The following is a 13,728-nucleotide window of genomic DNA, read 5'->3' as shown; positions in this document are numbered from 1 at the left end:
GAAAGACGCCGGCAATTATGCAGAAGAGGAGGATGACACCGATTTGTAAGATCAGTGACACCTTCATCAGGATATGTCCGATGTCGGCATAGATCTCGAGAATGTTGGGGTTCGCTAGCCAGGAGACGCCGATCGCGTTCAGAACTTCAACGATGCTGGATATTGCGCCAAACGTCGTAAGGGTACGGCCGGGATGCAGAGGCGAGTGGTATGGTACGTAGTAGAGTATTCGACCAAGCACATGGTAGTTGGCCAGCTCAAGGATGGGGCTGGTGATTTGTTAGCCACCTCAAAAGAGAAGGGCGAGCTACTTACGGTGCACACAATATGAGGATAGAGCTCGCGACGTATGCTCCGATGTTTTCGTAATTAAATGCCCCATAGGCACGTACGAAAAAGCCAGCTGTGAACAGTAGACCGCAGAAGGGATGGAGACCGGTGACTTTCCAGGCCTTGTACTTGAAGCATTGCCAAACATGCGCAAGGGTACCGATTGCGAACCACACGGCGAACATAGGAGGGGCCCATTTAACAGGCTGATATAGGTAGACACTTCCGGGAACGATCTCGCCGCCTGAGGGAGCCATGGTAGATTTTGTTTGACGGGGTATTAAGGTGGTATGAGGAGTGAGAAGCACGTCCGAGTATTGGAACTTGAGGACCTGCAATGCGATCTTTAAATGACTATTGCTGACTTCAGGGAGCAAGAGTAGGGTATCTGTCATGACCAACAGGGTTACCACAGGCTTGTCCTGACACAGCACTATTGATGGCCAAGACTTCGGTACGATTACACCGTCAAGCACTGCCTTTACATGCCGCTCTCTTGATCTCAATCGGACGAGCCTAACTACAAGAATAGGTATATGAGTTAATCAAGGCAGAAAGACTTTAATTATGTTGCGTTTCAAGCCCGGATCGCGATATCGTAACACATTTCGCGCCATGTAGAAATCTAGGTACTAACACATTGCCGCTCGATACGAAATGACACTGTACTGATGTAAAGGCCGAAAAAAAGGATTAGCAATGGCAATGTTTGGCAGAGCCTCGTCGTGATGGTCGTTGGTGAGGCGTGCCTGCCACTCGAGCTTCGTGATGGCTTCCGCCTGTCAAATGACGCAACTGCCGTTCAGGCATGAGCGCGTCGCGCAATCTTCATCAGCAGCCACACCACGCTAGACAGACTGTTAAATGTATATGTATACATGCTACGGAACTTTTGTCGGCCGCTCACAATCTGCACTTTTCTGTTGCGATGCAGCACAATACATTTCGGATCGGCACCTCCGAATACGAAGAGACTCGGGTCTCAGGCCCCCAGCGCCACATGCACATAAGCTTCCTCGCTGGACTAGACCCAATGCGGAAGTAATGTTGGCCAAGACGGACACGATAACCAGCTGAACTCATCACCACCAGCCACCCATGACAGTCAGACGAGCTCTCTATGGCAATAAAGCTGCAGAAATGCACGCTTTTATGAGGCCACCAAAGCTGCTGCCATTGCCGCCTTCTTCGCGGGTAACTTCCGGTTGAGCTCTATCCATCCGCATTCAGAAGCGACCATGGCCGAAACAGGAGAAAAGAGAGCAACACGCCAATGCTGGGAGTGTCTTAAACGACGACTAGTATGCGACAAGACGCTTCCGCGCTGCAACAAATGTCAGAGACGCGGTCGGCAATGCTCGGGCTACGATGACGCAAAGCCGCTTCAGTGGGTTCAGCCGGGGATGGCGACATCCAAACGAAGGGGGAAGAAAGACGGCACTCCAAGGAAAAGATCCAGCAACAATACGGCGGCTGAAATTGGAGTCGACTATGCCTGCGAGCCCGTAAACTACGAAGCCGCCTTGGCCGAATGGGTAAAGGACCGGATCGTCAACCCCCAGTATGGGGTGACTGATCTCCATGTACTATCTTTCAAGATGATAGCCGTGGCCAGAGAGGCCGCCAGGATATTCGAGATCGGGGGAAGGGTCAAGATCGAAGAGATTGTCCAGCGAGGCTTGCACGAGGACGCCGCAAGCGTATTGCGCTCAGGTCGTGATCCACTCCAACGGCTGAAGCGACTACTCGCGTTCCTGAGCACGCAAGACGTACCTCTCTATGACGATCTCATGGATGAAACATCAGAAGTGATGCAAGCCGTCCAATACTGTGAGTGACTCTCTCCATTGCCCTGAAACATGAGGCTAGCTTTGAAGCGACATGCGTGGCCGATCGCTGACGCTACCAGACAATGTACGGATACACCCACAATACAAGGCATCCCAAGAACTGGCACCCAACCCCGCCCTCGTGCTTTTCCCTCCGCAGGTCTTGCATTTGCTTACTCCGTCCATCCATCATGCGCTAGTCTGCCTGTCACTCAATCATTTCATCTACAATTTACCATTAGGCGCAGGCCATACAGCGGTGATAGCGCGGACAAAAGTATACCAACATCGGGGGGCAGCTTTGCGAGCATTAAGTCGACATATTGCCCAGGACAAGACACGATGCTCGGACATGACTATCACTACAATTCTCATGTTCATGTGCTTAGAGGTATGCGAGCGCGTCTGGAATGTGAAACTTGAAGTCACGCACTGATACGTACCTCTAGCTCCAAAACCCTACCTTTGCGGATGGACGTTCACATGTGAATGCCATGAAGCGGATAGTTGACCTCAGAGGTGGACCCAAGCAGCTCATGAAGGAAGCCCCGTACCTGGTCCCGTCGATGGTGCTCTACCTACTGTATGTCTATTTGCCCTTTAGGTTGAAAACCTACTCATACGATCAGTATCGTGTCTCTTTCCAACACGTGCAGTCCGTCATGGGACCAAGTCGACATCAGCAACACTGCAGAGGAAATGACAGAAGACATAACCGACATGTACAGTCTCATCTTCCCGTACACGCTCTGTCCGCGAGAGCTCTTCACTGAGATATTGCGGACGAACCAGCTACGCGCAAAAGCATCTGCAGCAATACAGCTGTGTGGTTTCAACCCGGAGCATGCACTCGAAGCTTATGACGTCCTCGGCCGCATCGAGGCCTTCTCAGTCGAGGACTGGGCGCGAGCTGGCACATTTTGCACCGAATGGCTGACTGTTGGTCTGGTGTATAAATCCGCCGTCGCGCTCTACGCCACCTTGTCCCTTTGCTCACTCATGGTCCTCCCGACGACACCTTCACTGCTCGAGAGTCAAACAGCTTACGGCGATGTCCTGCTCAGCAACCTCGGCACTGCACTCAAGGCCCCGCGTATGGCTAAGTTTATGGTCTGGCCGCTCATCGTCGCGGGTGTAGAAGCTATGCATCGCGGGGAAGGGACGCGCAACTGGATCGAAGCGGGCTTGGAGGATCTGAGTAGGACGCTGGGGACGAGTTGCCCACTCAAAGTATGTTCGGTGCTGAAGAGATACTGGAAGGGCGGGGTTGCCGGGTGGGACGAGTGCTTCGATCAATCGTATGTGTTTGCAATCTAGAGAGCGAGCTAGTCAAGGAGGGGTTGCAGTTGTTCGTGTCATCATACCCAGAGGTTCGTGATATATCGCTAGTATGCGTAATGTACAGGCTTGCTATACAGAGGGGAGATGGGGTCCCCGTTCGTGATACCCAAACGCCAATCTATGCTGTCGTGTGCCGCGGACCATCGCTACCGGTCCAGGCCCTTGTTCTCTGGATCCTCATCGCCCTTGGTCTCCTTGACGTCTTTGTACGGCCGCCCCGCGTAGAGCATGTATCCCTTCTCCTCCATGGTGCCCGCCTTCTCGTCCGCCTCGGAACGGCCCTGGCCAAATGCGCCCGTCTCGAGTTGGCCTGGCACGGCAATGGGCCGGTTGCCGCGGAAGCGCTTGCGCATGTCAATCATGCCCTTTTTGCACTCGGCGTAGCCCTTTTGCAGCTGCTGGCACTGGGTGGGGAGGGTGTATTTGAGGGGCGGGCGCAGACATTCGCCGGGCGTGTGTCGGTCGACCATGATGCAGTCGCTATTTTGGAGGCAGAATGCCAGCGCAGCGCCTAGCCACTCCGGTTAGCCGAGGCATCGCACAAGATATTGAATAAGCCATACGGATGTCTTTGCAGGACTGCGGCATGGTGGCAGGAGGTCGCGTGTGGCTACCAGCGCATTCAACAATGCATGTGTGGAGTGATGCAGTGGAGCTAACATTTCACAGCCGTCGGCGAAACGTCGCGCTAACCTCCGGGGCTAGGATGCGTTGTCACATGTCAGGGATGGCTGCTTCCGTCTGGAACGTCATTCAGACTCTATCCTGCAAGACCTCACCGTAACTCAAGAGGGGCTGGAGCGCGAGCTGTGAACTTTCAGAGGCCCGCGCGTACAGAGGGGCGATGCGTTGTCGCGCTGCCATTTTGTCTCTGCTTTAATTGCTTCTGTGCCCTGCCCGTCTACACACGCCCGAGGGCACCTGGGCAGCATGGCGCTCCATATACCCTTCCTGTCGCGCCTCCACATCCGCGAGTACATCGCCCTGTTTCTCTCCATCTGCCTCATCGGCCTCGAGTCCTTCATTGCCGTCATCACGCTTGCCCTCCCTACGCCGATTATCAACTTCTGCTACCGCCTCACGCGCCGCCTGTTCAACCACCTCTCGTCGCCCTCGTCCAAGCGCTCGCGCCAGAAGAAGAAGGGCGTGTGGAGCTCCATCGCCAATGCGTCCGACTTTACCGAGCTATGCGACCTCTACGGCTACTACTGCGAGGAACACATTGTGCAGACGGGCGATGGCTATCTCCTGGGTCTGCACCGGCTGGGCTGGCGCCAGGGCGAGGAAAATGTGCGCGTCAACAGCGGAGATAGGGCCAAGGGCGTCAAGAAGAAGGTCGTCTACCTGCACCACGGTCTCATGATGAACAGCGAGGTCTGGGTCTGCTTGACGGACAAGGAGCGATGCTTGCCATTTGAGCTGGTCGAGCGCGGATACGACGTCTGGCTCGGCAACAACCGTGGAAACAAGTACTCCAAGAAGAGCGTCCACACGCCTCCCACCTCGAGCAGCTTCTGGAACTTCAGCATGGACCAGTTCGCCTTCCACGACATCCCAGATTCTATCGCCTACATCCTCGAGACTACGCACCAGCCCTCTCTGTCGTACATTGGCTTCTCGCAAGGAACCGCGCAGGCTTTCGCGACCTTGTCTATCCATCCTACACTGAACGAGAAGGTGGATGTCTTCATTGCGCTAGCCCCAGCCATGTCCCCCAAGGGCGTTGCGTCTGGCATTGTCGACGCCTTTGTCAAAGCATCTCCGGATATACTCTACTTGGCGTTTGGTCGGAAGACCATTCTCCCATCGGCAACCATGTGGCAATCCATCCTATATCCTCCTATTTTTGTCCGGTTCATCGATACATCCCTGCGCTTCCTTTTCAACTGGTCCGCCGTCAACATCTTACCCGAGCAAAAGCTCGCAGCATACCCACATCTCTACTCATACACCTCGACTAAGAGTGTGGTACACTGGTTCCAGATCATTCGGAATGGCACGTTCCAAATGTACGACGATGAAGCGCCAAATCCAATCACATCCAATCGATCTAAGTACTACAAGGTTGCCAAGTTCCCAACCAAGAACATCAAGACGCCCATCGTGCTTGTTTACGGCGGTTCAGACAGTCTAGTCGATATCAAGGTCATGCTCAAGGAGCTACCAGCCCATACTATCGCCAAAGAGATCCCCCACTACGAGCACCTCGACTTCCTGTGGGCGGAATCGGTTCACACACTCGTCTTCCCGCACGTCTTTGAAGCGTTGGACAAATTCGCAGGCTCAGAAGCAGCAGCTCTAGAGAGTCAGAAGCAACGACGCTTACGATCGCCGGGCCGGTACCAAGGTCTCCTACCAGAGTCCAGCAAACTACCCGGGTTAGACGGCGACGAAGACGACGACGATGCGGGAGATGAGAGTGCGACAGCTCCGGTAGCGCTACGGACAAGAAAAGTTTCTCAACACTCGCGTGCGCCGAGCTCCATCGATGGCACGACAATAGCAGAAAGGCCATTGTCACTAGCCAGTCCCTTCCAAGCGTCTCAAACGCCACGACCTCCCACTCACCGAAGGACCCAAACCGAAGAGAAGCCCTCGCCTTCCCGCAACAGAATCATGTCACCACCACCCTCGCACAGGATATCAACCATATCCTCGCCACCCCCGTCAACAAACAGGATGTCAACCATATCCTTCAGCTCACCAGGTGCGTCAGTTGGCGACTCTCAAATGACGGAAAAAACCTCGACGTCTCGGCCCGAAGGATGGTGGTCCTCTGACGAAGTCGCTGGTACAGATCCGTCTCAAACTACCACACCCGCTAACCACACGCCCGCCAGGAGGTCCAGTTTCGACAGCCAGCAGAGCACGAAGAGTATGGCGGGCAAATTCGGAGCCAATGGTATCACTCTTGGGGCGGGCAAAGCCGTCAGCGGAGTCACCATCACACAAGGAGAAGGATTCGGCGAGGGGAGTGGGTCTCACAAGGATAAAAACGATCGGGAAAGATTACTGGAGGCGGATCGGAAACAGCGGAGGAACGTCTTGAAGAAGAGGCAGCCGTCTAGTGGTTGAGTTTTTCTGACGAAGTAACGATGGACTTTGCATAAGACTGTTACGATTATCTTGGTTGTTAAATTGGAAATAACGAGAACTTTGTGGCCATCTTCACACCAACGCCATTGTCTTTTACAATATCTCACATGGTGTGACCATCTTCATATGTGCGAGCAACGAAACAACGCATAAGACTGCCTGCAAGGATTCCATCTCACCACCCCCGCCCCACATTAGGCGCATCTCCGCCACTATGATTGGTCACGGGACTCTGTTCCGCAATACGAGACGCATCGCCAAAACCTCATCTTGACTTCAATCTTACCTAAGCCCTGCATTCTCAATAAACGTATATTTGCGTAGCCTCCCTTAATCTACAGACTATGGCACCCGAGTCGTTGCGGTCATCATCCATCACCACTCTCGCACTTCACCCGTGCCCGAGACTACCGACAACCATTTCTCCACACGTTATATCGCCATAGTAAGCATGGCGTGGATATGGGACGGCGCTATAGCCATGTATCAAACGCTAGCTCGCTTCTTGTCGTCTGGGCCCTCTGCTGGAAAGGTAAGGATGTTGTTGGCTTGTGGCATGTAAAATACTCAAAGAAGATATTCAAGGAGAACTACGATCCCGCTTACAGAGGCTTTGTCTTCTACAAGACTATGTCGCCTAATGAGGTAAGTGATGTTGCGGCTCGCTGAGGAGTTAACGAAACCCGCTGATCTAAAGTTGCGAACTTAGTCCGTGTCGAGTTTTGGAAGACCGTCTATGGAGAGTGTTGTGGATTGAAATTGGGAGTTCGTCGCGAAAGCTTTTGTCTTAATTAGGCATGCATCAAAACGTTGGGACCACACGGTGAGCTGGCTGCGAGGGAGGGATGGGGTTTCTATATATGCTACCCACGTTGGTGTATATTTCGTGAATTCGTTGACGCGTGTTCAGATATCTATATTCGTGGTAAAGCTGTTTGAACCTGCCATTACGCCACCAATCCGTCCCCCTCTCCCCTCACTGTTAGCCAGACGGCTGCCCGGAAGACCCTTGTTCATCCTGCTGCTCCGTGAGATCGCTCATTTGCATCTGTTGATGCATCTGCTGCTGCATTTGCTGTTGCATGAGTTGCTGCTGTGACATATTCATCTCAGAGGGATACAGGCCCAGGTTGCTCAAGGGCGCCGACTGCCACCACAGTTGCTGCATATCGATAAGAGGGACGCCTTGATCAAAGCTTGTCATGAAGGGGTTTCCAAAAGCGAAAGATGTTGGTTGTTGAGCCGGCATAGGGTATGAAAGTAGCGGATCCATGAAGTGGGCCTCGGACAACGGTGGTGGGAAATTTGGTGGCAATTCTTGTGAGTAGCCAGCAGCACCTGTTGCATCCCATGAGGTTGACTGCGACGTGAACGTAGAAGGGCGGGCGGAGCGTGCAGGCTGTGCGGGTTGAGACGTCCACTCGGTATCGTCGGCAATTAGCTCCTTGACTTGCTCCCGAAGTGCCGGCGCGCATGTGTTGAGAATCTTGTAAACGACATCATGAGCCCGAGCAGCGACTGGGTCGTTGGCTTTCATGGCTCGAAGCCAGCGTATCATCTTCTTGATACAGCCCATGATGTCCTCTCTCTCATCCTTCAGGTGCTTCCCTTCGTAGGCCATTTCCAGTAGCAGCACGGCTAGTGATTGCATGACTGTTGTAAAGAACGTCAGTACTTGTCAGAATCTTTTTGTGCCATGATAGTCGTACCAAGATGAACCACGTCCCACCACGGTCCTTGTGAGTAGATGAAATGCGTGTCAGGCTTCTCGGGGAACAGCATCGTCATACTTCGAGCTGCGTCGACACATGTCTCCGCCGACTTACTGTTGAAGTTCATGGACTTCTCACTCTCCGTTGATATCCTTCGCTCGATCCGACAGAGACAAGGTCGGGTAATAAGGACCTTTGTACTCCAGTAGTAAATTCGGAGCAGAAAGCGTTCGCGATTAAGTTCAGGTCGTCGGTTCCAGTCACTTGGGCGGATATCCTCAGGTGGCAAGGCCTCCTTGACCCAGTCCTCCAATTCTTTGAGCAGCTCCGTGATCTTCGTCTGTACGTACTGTAGATATGACAGTCAGTAGAATGTCACGTACAAATTAAAGAATCGTTTTCCGGCAACTAAAAGATCGAAGTAAAAAGATGGAACACATACCTCCCAGGATTGGACTGCAGTCCGGGGTGAGTAGAGGCTGAAAAGAACCTTCTGAGAGATGATAGTCAATGTGACATACGTATGCAGATAGTGGCTTCCATCTGTATGCCGTTGGCCAGAGTCAGAGGCAGCACTGCTTGTAGGAGTCCGAGGTGTATTGTAGCTTGTTCTAATGCGAGACGGCTGTGGTGCTGCAGTTGCGTCTCGATCTGGAGATTCGGGTTCGGACTGTGGCAATGTTACAGTGCAATCCTCGTTTCCGATGACCGGAGGCCGACCAGTGATGGATGAAACGAGGCACTCGATTGAGTGCAAACACCACCAAGTCTTCACTAACGGCTCTCTCTTAGAGTCATTCATCGAATCGTCCTCGTTGCGCAAGTGTAGACCAAGTGCCAAGGCAAGTCTGACGGAGAGCCCGCTCATGATCCATGCTCTACTCACGTGCCCAATGACAAGGAAGTAAAATGCTAACGTTCCCGTCTAGTGTTCAAAGTGTTAGGTATATTCAGGACAAATGAGTGGAGATAGTCACTTACTGCTTGGATCCTGCCCAGACTGGGTGCTGCGAGGAACGATATGGTATCTCTTAGTCCCAAGAGTTGAACAGCTCGTGTCATATATACAAGGTGGTCTCTCTCATCGCCTCGCCACTCGGCACTAATGAGATGAGAGTACTTAGCGCCGATGGCGAAAAGCAGATTCATGGTGGCACGCCAAGGGGGAGGGATTGAGTACGGACGTCCGAATCTGAGAGATTGAATGTAGCGCCGGAATTGGTCCTCGAAGTTAGTAGGCATGAGTGGGAATGTACCGTGTACAGTTCCCATGTAGCAATCAAAGAGCTTCTCAGCAATATCCGGGCCAGGCATCTCGTCCGGGTCTACAGCGATGTCGACCTCAATGTCGTCGCCATCCAGGTAAAAAGTCGCATCCGTGATGTGTTGCATTGAGCCTGGTCTAGCGTTCTGTCTTCGTTCATGCAAAGCTTCGGATCGTTCGTCAATAGCCGCCGAGCTTGCGCCAGGAGGGCCGTATCGCTGCCCATGAGGATCTGAGTTGCCACGCTCTGCTTGACGCTGAACGCTTCGTAACCATTGGACCTCTGAGTTTTGGCCCATGTAGCCGGTCTCTCTCGACTCGCGGGTGCGCATCAAATCTTCGTCAAGGAAGTCGAGGTCCTCGTTGGATCCGACCGATGCAGTTACAAGAGCCTCTCCGTGATTGCCTTCATCGCCGTCCCCTGTCTCTGTTCTCGTCGTAGGTTGCTCGCGTGGCCTTTTCCCCAGAGTCCTGACAGATTGCAGAGAATCCAGGGAAACGAGATCATCTTCTACCTGCAAGACAGGCAAGGTTAGCAATGATCTTGTAACAGTCTCAGGAAAAGAAATCATCGGCGGAATACATACATCGTGTAACGTCTGTTTGATGGCCTTCTTATCTGACTCATCGACGCGGTCCTCGAGTTCTTTGAGAAGGTTGATGAGGTTCTTGTTTAACCTCATAGCCCTATAAAGTCAGTCTATAAGTCGAATATCGGGGGGTTTATCTGAGCATACTCTCCAAGACGATCTCGGCGTGCTGGATCGTACACGCAAACTAAGTTGTTGCGTTCACAGTTGGCGCAACGCGGATGATCACCGGAACACCTGACTTCTGGAGCGGGAATATCAGCATGAACAACTACGAGCGGAGGAATGCGGCTGTTTACTTCGTTTGCGGCACGTTTTGCATGCCCTTGCACTAATTAAAGAAGCGGGTTAGTTCGTAATGTGTTAGTGTAGGGCTAGAGTCACTGACACTCTTTCCTCTTTCTCGTATCTCTCTGGATTCTCGTTACCCTGATGGGGCGGCGGCGGCGCCTTTGAGATCGCGATCTTCCTACCCTGTCCATCACTGGACTGCCCAAGCGGAACTCGCTGCATAGCACAGATCGACGGTGATTGGAAATCAGTACAGGATCGCACTGCCAGTACAGATGCAGCTCGCGCATGAATTTGCTTCCAGGGAAGCGAATTGAGTCACGTGTTGGGTTACGGGCAAGGTTTCCGTAGGCCTGGTCGTTCTGGGAGGAGTGAGGGGAAAACGGGGTCTGCCAGGACGGCCTGAGGCGCGAAGGAGGGTGGTGACCCACGGTAAAGGAAGAGGTACGGGGTTGTGTGGCTTGATGTCACAAATCAAGGCGATAGGAAGGCACGCATATGCGAATTGTAACGAATAGTTGTCTGATGGTCGTGATAGTGGTGGTGCTGGGGAGGAACGCGCCCTTCAGAGGGTTGATAGGCGGTTGTTCACCCACCAATCATGGCCCTCTATGTTAGTCCACTGTCCGAAAAAAGTGTTGTGTTGTGGCTTCAAGTTGAGTGGATATAGTCGGATGCGTTTAGCAGTGGCCCATGATACCTACAGGCCTGCGGCAAATCTTGAACAGGTTTCGCCTCGTCGGGATCGGGATCGAAGGCAGGGCGGCGACTCCCCGCGGAAGTTGCCTGCCAGACCGCATGGCATCCCCAGCTGCCAAGTCCTTGCAGCACGGAAAGAACAAGAAGTAAGAAAATCTATAGCATACACGAGGCTAGAGGAGAATGGCGAACGCCTTTGGGTCGTCGTGCTATTTGAACACACCTAGGAAGCCAACACGCCGTTGAGCCGTACGCGCGATGCAGGTCGCGAACGTCATTCCTAGCAGGGGAGGGGCTCCTACCTCGCTTCTATGCTGTTGAGTGTTCAGATAAACCACTTGCACACATTGAGGCAGCAATGTAAATAGCGGATACTCACATACTTTTGGTTGATGCTGTGTCTCCAGCGATGGCTCCTCATATCTTTTGGTTAGCTCCCAGGCGTCACTTATCGTAAAACGAGCGGATTGATCTTCTACGTGGATGCAAAGTAACGGATGTGTACGGTTGTGTTTCCGCGAACATGCTAAACCCGCCAGCCCATAGTCGTACAGAGCAGCACGTGTTTCGTCCCGAGGCAACTCCGTCTTCACGAGTTTGGGAGATGCATCTGATCCGCACACACTGCAGCATTTTACTCACAAGTTTACTCTGAAAACAATTGTCTGACATAATTTGACTGCTGGCGCTGACAAGGGACATCGGGTTCGGCCCAAGGGTCCTGGGGAATTGTGGAATGTGGGTCGCGCTATTCTGAGCCTGGAAGCTTCTGCTAGCTTGCTGTTTTCCGTTAGCATGTTATGGAACTTCCCGATATCGCATCCCCCTGTGGAAACTTCAGGCAGCGTCGTCAGTACATACATTATTTATCCTCTTTTCAGTTGAAACTTCTCTTAGTGTTCTGAATGCCTGCAAGAACCAACGCATGTGAAACCTGCCGCAAGAAACGCATCAAATGCGATGCGACAGTTCCCAAATGTCTCATGTGCATTCGCACCGGTCACGACTGCCCCGGACTATCGGATGGTCCCATCTTCGTAGACATGACGAACATCGCTAAACACGGAATGAGAAAGCGCAAGTCAAGACTAACAAGCAAGAGCGCGGAAACGTCTACGCTGGCTGACCAAGTGTTGTCGTATCAGATTTCGCAAAGAGCAGTGGTAACCGAAGCATTTTATGCTCACTTTATGGCTCACTTCACGTCCGAGGGCGAGAGCAAAGACATTCGGAATCAACGTACCTGGCTGCACAGCCTGCCTGTTCTGATAACAGATGGCACGAATGACGCACTGACACTGGCTGCACAGGCTACGGCATCTGCCTACTGCGCTGTCGAAAGCGGGAATATGGCACTTACACAATACTCGTGGAAGATGTACGGAGAAGCTCTACGGGCGCACAGTCGATTTGTCTCCCGTCCACATACCAAGCAAGAAGTCACGGTACATATGGTGTCTACGAGCGTTCTGTTCAGTTTATTTGAAGCTATGCAATCTACCAACGCCGCAGCCTATTGTTCTCACGTTTTCGGAGCTGTTCGGATGCTTGAATTGACTACACCAAAACAATGCTCACAAGGGGCGTTGTGTCAGATCTTCTGTAAGTTTCCTCATGCGATAAAGCCTAGCTGTATTTGCTGTGGTCGTCATTGTATTGTTCGTGGAGGAGAAGATGATGTACCCTTTCAGACTGTATCCCACACCCTGTCTGAAACTCAAGAGGGCAGTCTCTTTCGTACGGGAGAAACACGTAACGCGCGCTAACACTGTACTTCTTTTGCAGATCATCTCCGGACTCAATTGACATTCATCAATCTGACCGGAAATAGCAAAAGGATACCTTTCCAAATACAAGGCATTTTGTACGGGCCATTGAAATACGTTGAGTTACCTCGGTTTCAGACGCTTATGGGCTATGTATCCGACCTGGTGGACGTCTATGTCGCGCGGAAGACCGGCGCATCGCGACCAGAATTTGGCCTCGATGCTTACACCGTGCTTGGGAGCAATATTGAGGCGCTTTGGCTTGACTATATGAACGATGCAGTGGATACGGATAAGTTGCTGTTCTGGGAGGACACTTCGACCGAAACTCGGCACTTTCGCGACGCCTTCACTGCTCTCGTCGTGGCATACTTCAGCGTTGCTCGCATCCTTCTCAGCCTCATTACGCCACGACTTCCAGATGGCTTTCCGACCCTATCCGATGATTACACATCTATACTGCTGGCCTCGCAGTACTTGCAGACTCATACAGTTGGGTGCGCATACATGCGCATGGCCACGCCTCTGCTGCTAGTTGCACTGCATTCCCCTGAACCTAGCCAGCGCAATCAAGCTATCGCTTACTTCGAAGGTTGGACGCAAAGGTCCATGTCGGGCGTTAGCACACTTGCACTAGAGACGATACGTCGAAACCACGTCTATGAGCGTGACCGGACGCGCGAACAGTGGCAAGAGTCAGCGTTAACCAATACCTAGATGCAGCTATTCAGCCACAAGTACCAGTGATCACGATGCGAGAGATGTGTTGTCGTCGGACAAAAGCACCAAGCCGCTACCCGAACTGCCGGA

The 13,728-nt window shown here is 52.5% G+C and overlaps 4 protein-coding genes across 4 annotated transcripts; 2 read left to right on the top strand and 2 right to left on the bottom strand.

Moving 5' to 3' along the window:
- Positions 1 to 1,928: 1,928 nt before the first annotated feature.
- On the top strand, positions 1,929 to 3,476 carry J4E84_009130 (uncharacterized protein; the record flags this gene model as incomplete). The annotated part of the gene is made up of 5 exons (XM_049391695.1): positions 1,929 to 2,160; positions 2,240 to 2,319; positions 2,491 to 2,550; positions 2,609 to 2,742; positions 2,816 to 3,476. 5 exons carry the CDS (start codon positions 1,929 to 1,931, stop codon positions 3,474 to 3,476), a joined length of 1,167 nt encoding a protein of 388 aa, XP_049240560.1.
- A 170-nt stretch (positions 3,477 to 3,646) lies between these two features.
- J4E84_009129 (uncharacterized protein) lies at positions 3,647 to 4,088 on the bottom strand (the record flags this gene model as incomplete). Its single annotated transcript, XM_049391694.1, has 2 exons — positions 3,647 to 4,011; positions 4,064 to 4,088. The coding sequence occupies 2 exons, from the start codon at positions 4,086 to 4,088 to the stop codon at positions 3,647 to 3,649; spliced, it is 390 nt and encodes a 129-aa protein (XP_049240559.1).
- A 342-nt stretch (positions 4,089 to 4,430) lies between these two features.
- On the top strand, positions 4,431 to 6,575 carry J4E84_009128 (uncharacterized protein; the record flags this gene model as incomplete). Its single annotated transcript, XM_049391693.1, has 1 exon — positions 4,431 to 6,575. One exon carries the CDS (start codon positions 4,431 to 4,433, stop codon positions 6,573 to 6,575), a length of 2,145 nt encoding a protein of 714 aa, XP_049240558.1.
- Positions 6,576 to 7,578: 1,003 nt separating this feature from the next.
- Positions 7,579 to 10,255, bottom strand: J4E84_009127 (uncharacterized protein; the record flags this gene model as incomplete). The annotated part of the gene is made up of 7 exons (XM_049391692.1): positions 7,579 to 8,249; positions 8,423 to 8,657; positions 8,751 to 8,764; positions 8,830 to 8,978; positions 9,088 to 9,233; positions 9,290 to 10,087; positions 10,160 to 10,255. The coding sequence occupies 7 exons, from the start codon at positions 10,253 to 10,255 to the stop codon at positions 7,579 to 7,581; spliced, it is 2,109 nt and encodes a 702-aa protein (XP_049240557.1).
- Between the last annotated feature and the right edge of the window lie 3,473 nt (positions 10,256 to 13,728).

The sequence above is a fragment of the Alternaria hordeiaustralica genome (assembly GCF_023758085.1).
Source record: "Alternaria hordeiaustralica strain BMP 2776 chromosome Unknown scaffold_26, whole genome shotgun sequence".
Lineage (NCBI taxonomy): Eukaryota > Fungi > Ascomycota > Dothideomycetes > Pleosporales > Pleosporaceae > Alternaria > Alternaria hordeiaustralica.
The sequence above is the reverse complement of the archived record's forward strand: the minus strand, read 5'-3'. Positions and strand labels throughout refer to the sequence as shown.